Raw genomic sequence first — 3203 nt, 5'->3', positions numbered from 1 at the left:
AGAGGTAAGCTTGTTTTAAGCTGCATTGAACCTTGATGGTATATCATGCAAAGTTATTTGGTGATAGTGGTGTTGAGAAGTTGCTGGTGTGAAGTTGCTGAAATCAACGAATAAGCTTTCACTAGGTAAGTAGACTTGTGAATTATAAATCATAGCAGAAACTCATTAACTCATTTCACTAGATGTCCAGTTTTATTGTTTAGTAATCTCCATCATGTCCGTCCTTTTATAATAGAATGTGTATCCCATGGTTAAAAAATACCTATACGCCTATAATAAAATACCAAGATAAAATTATAAAAAGTATATATCGTCTTTCTAAATCATTCCCAAACATAAGATTGTTGTTTAGGCCATACATACCACGTAATATTAGAATAAGCACCTCTTAGTTTCAAAATTCTTACAGTATAAATTATTTGTAATTTTACTGGTTGTTACCCCTTTATTCCCCAAACTTTGCATATTATTCCCTTATACTTACACGGAGGTACTGAATAGGTACACTATAATTACAAAAAAGTTACACTGTAACTTCAGTTTACTTACGCAGTTCTTTGCAGGTTGCATATCTGGCTGTTACCCCCTTATTACCCAAACGTAACACATTGTTCCCTTACACCTACATGTATGTTCTTTATAGGTACACTATAATTACAGAAACGTACACCGTAAATTCAGTATACTTACATAGTTCTTTGCGGGTTGTAATCTAAAGCGTTACTGAATTTACCTGTCAGTGTTTGATGTGTTAATACTGAGATTTTCCTAATGTCTGTCCATTAATTTCTGTATCTGTCAAGGACAAAGGCATGGTGTGAAGGATTCAGAGAAGTCAAAGGAATGAACTGGAATGGAAGGAATGAATAAATCATCTACTTGATCATCAGCTTTATCATTACTATTAATCAATCTTTATTAACCACCTAGCAAATTAACCGAAACACAAATTGTATTTCTGCAATTCAATAAAGCATTTCTAAACAGCAGTTCTCATGTTTGCAGGTGTTTATATTCTCTTGCATTCCAATCATTGTGTTTATGTTGCCTGTCTGAAATGAAGAAAGATAATGCAGGGTACAAAAGACAATGTCAAACATGGCATTTCTTGCTCAAAACTTGTTTACTGTTACATTTAAATGTTTTTAGCTCAAAACTTGTTTACTGTTACATTTAAATGTTTTAGCAGGTTTGGATGTAATTTCTATATTAAAATTAATTTTTATATTTTTGGTTTAGTGAAGTGAAGTGAAGTGACATGTGGCCAAGTATGGTGACCCATACTAGGAATTAGTGCTCTGCATTTAACCCATCCAAAGTGCACACACACAGCAGTGAACACACACCCGGAGCAGTGGGCAGCCATTTATGCTGCGGCGCCCGGGGAGCAGTTGGGGGTTCGGTGCCTTGCTCAAGGGCACCACAGTCGTGGTATTGAAGGTGGAAGAGAGTGCTGTACATTCACTCCCCCCCACCCACAATCCATGCCGGTACGAGACTCGAACCTGCAACCTTGTGTTACGAGTCCAACTCTAACCATTAGGCCACGACTTCCCCGAAGGACAGTTTAGTAACCAATTCTCACTACATTATTCTAACTTGTTGCTTGTTAGCATGCATATTACTAGCATACTGCCTTTTTATTAATACTTATGTAGGGAGTTAAATTCAAGGTTAACATTAATGTTCTATAACTTTAAATAAGATCTAGAGGTAATATCGCGAGAACGGGGACCCGCGATTAGGATCGCGGGAGAAAATGATCGAGAGAGTTGTGAGAGCGTAGAGAGAGAGATGACACGCTCTGTGTAATCGGATGTGGCTGATTCATGATGTTTACCTCTTCATGTTTAATAAATCAAGTGTTATGATCTGCCGAGCTCCCTGTCGGTGTCCTCCTTGGATCAAAGCCAAGAACCCACGAGCCAGAGCGTGGTAAGAACTGTGACGCTCATATATAGGAAGAACACGCGTTACACTTATAAAGAACATATTAATGCCTTATTCAGGATGGCAATATTTCAGATCCCTTAATCCTATCCAATACCCAAACTTAGTTTAACTAAACGTAGTTAATAGTTAGTTGATAGTGAGAATTGGTCCCCAAACTAAAGTGTGACCAAAATAAAGTAAAAAAAATGTCAGGGTGAAACAACTGTCCTGATATAAGAACAAAATTCTTAAAAATAAAATCAATATAAAAGATAACCAATATCAAAGGTTCATAACGATAGGACACCTACAGTACATGCAGAGGCGGACAAAGTACTCAACTCCATTACTTGAGTGAAAGTACAGATACTGCTGGTCAAATATTACTCCATTACAAGTAAAAGTTGTAAAGACAGATTTTTACTTAAGTAAAAGTACAGAAGTACTTGCTTTTAAAAGTGCTTAAGTACCAAAAGTAAATTTAATTTTTTATGTCAGTGCACTGTTTTATTGTTGTATGTAATACTTGCAATACTTAATAGTATACTGTTAGAAAACACTCTCTGTCTTGAGATTTGTTCTAGATGTTTTCCCCCCTCCTTTTCTTTTTTCCTCTCTCTCACTCTTCCTCCCTGTACAGCTCTGTTGTTTTCTCTCTCAGTCCTCCTCCATCTGATCTGTTCTCTCTCTCTCTCTCTTGTATTATGTTTTAAATATCTCTTACTCATATTCGAGGTACGCATGCGCACATGTATGCATTAGCTTTTCTTGGTTCAAATGCCCAAATAAGGACATGAATGCTAGGACTACAAGGTGAAAGGGGTTCGTGATGAACTATGAAGCGAGTTCAGCATCCTTCGCCAAAGTCTATTCCTAATATGTCCATGTTTTTCTGTACATGTGGCCATTTTATATAAACACATGTTCTTGGCCAAAGATCCTATATGTATGTCATCCATATCCTCATTGGTTAAAGGGTTGAAACTCCCCTCGACATATGCCTATATAATATCTTTGTTTCTATGAATAAATTGAAGTATTGAGAATACATTGAATGTGTGTTTTCTTGCTTCCCGGCCGTATACACTTTAAGGAACTGAGAACTTCAAGGCGGCAAAAAGATATCTAGGGACCAATTGTTATTTTTATTAACATATACTTAATTTAACCGTATATAAAAATACACCTTGCTACGTGTACTGCGTTAGGCTAACCGAGACTTGTCATTTGCATTTTTATATTGTTGCTCTTTTGTTAGTTTTGACTGCTTT

At 36.5% G+C, this 3203-nt stretch overlaps 1 protein-coding gene across 1 annotated transcript in view; it reads left to right on the top strand.

The window, feature by feature from the left end:
- LOC107583644 (CUB and zona pellucida-like domain-containing protein 1) overlaps positions 1 to 982 on the top strand; it is an 8327-nt gene extending 7345 nt beyond the window's left edge. The window contains exon 18 of the mRNA XM_016269931.1: positions 804 to 982. Coding sequence (XP_016125417.1) covers positions 804 to 847 — 44 coding nt within the window. The 3' untranslated portion in view covers positions 848 to 982. The remainder of the gene's footprint in view (positions 1 to 803) is intronic.
- Positions 983 to 3203: the final 2221 nt, after the last annotated feature.

This window comes from Sinocyclocheilus grahami, unplaced genomic scaffold (genome assembly GCF_001515645.1).
Source record: "Sinocyclocheilus grahami isolate Dianchi unplaced genomic scaffold, SAMN03320097.WGS_v1.1 scaffold54.1, whole genome shotgun sequence".
Taxonomy (NCBI): domain Eukaryota; kingdom Metazoa; phylum Chordata; class Actinopteri; order Cypriniformes; family Cyprinidae; genus Sinocyclocheilus; species Sinocyclocheilus grahami.
The sequence above is the reverse complement of the archived record's forward strand: the minus strand, read 5'-3'. Positions and strand labels throughout refer to the sequence as shown.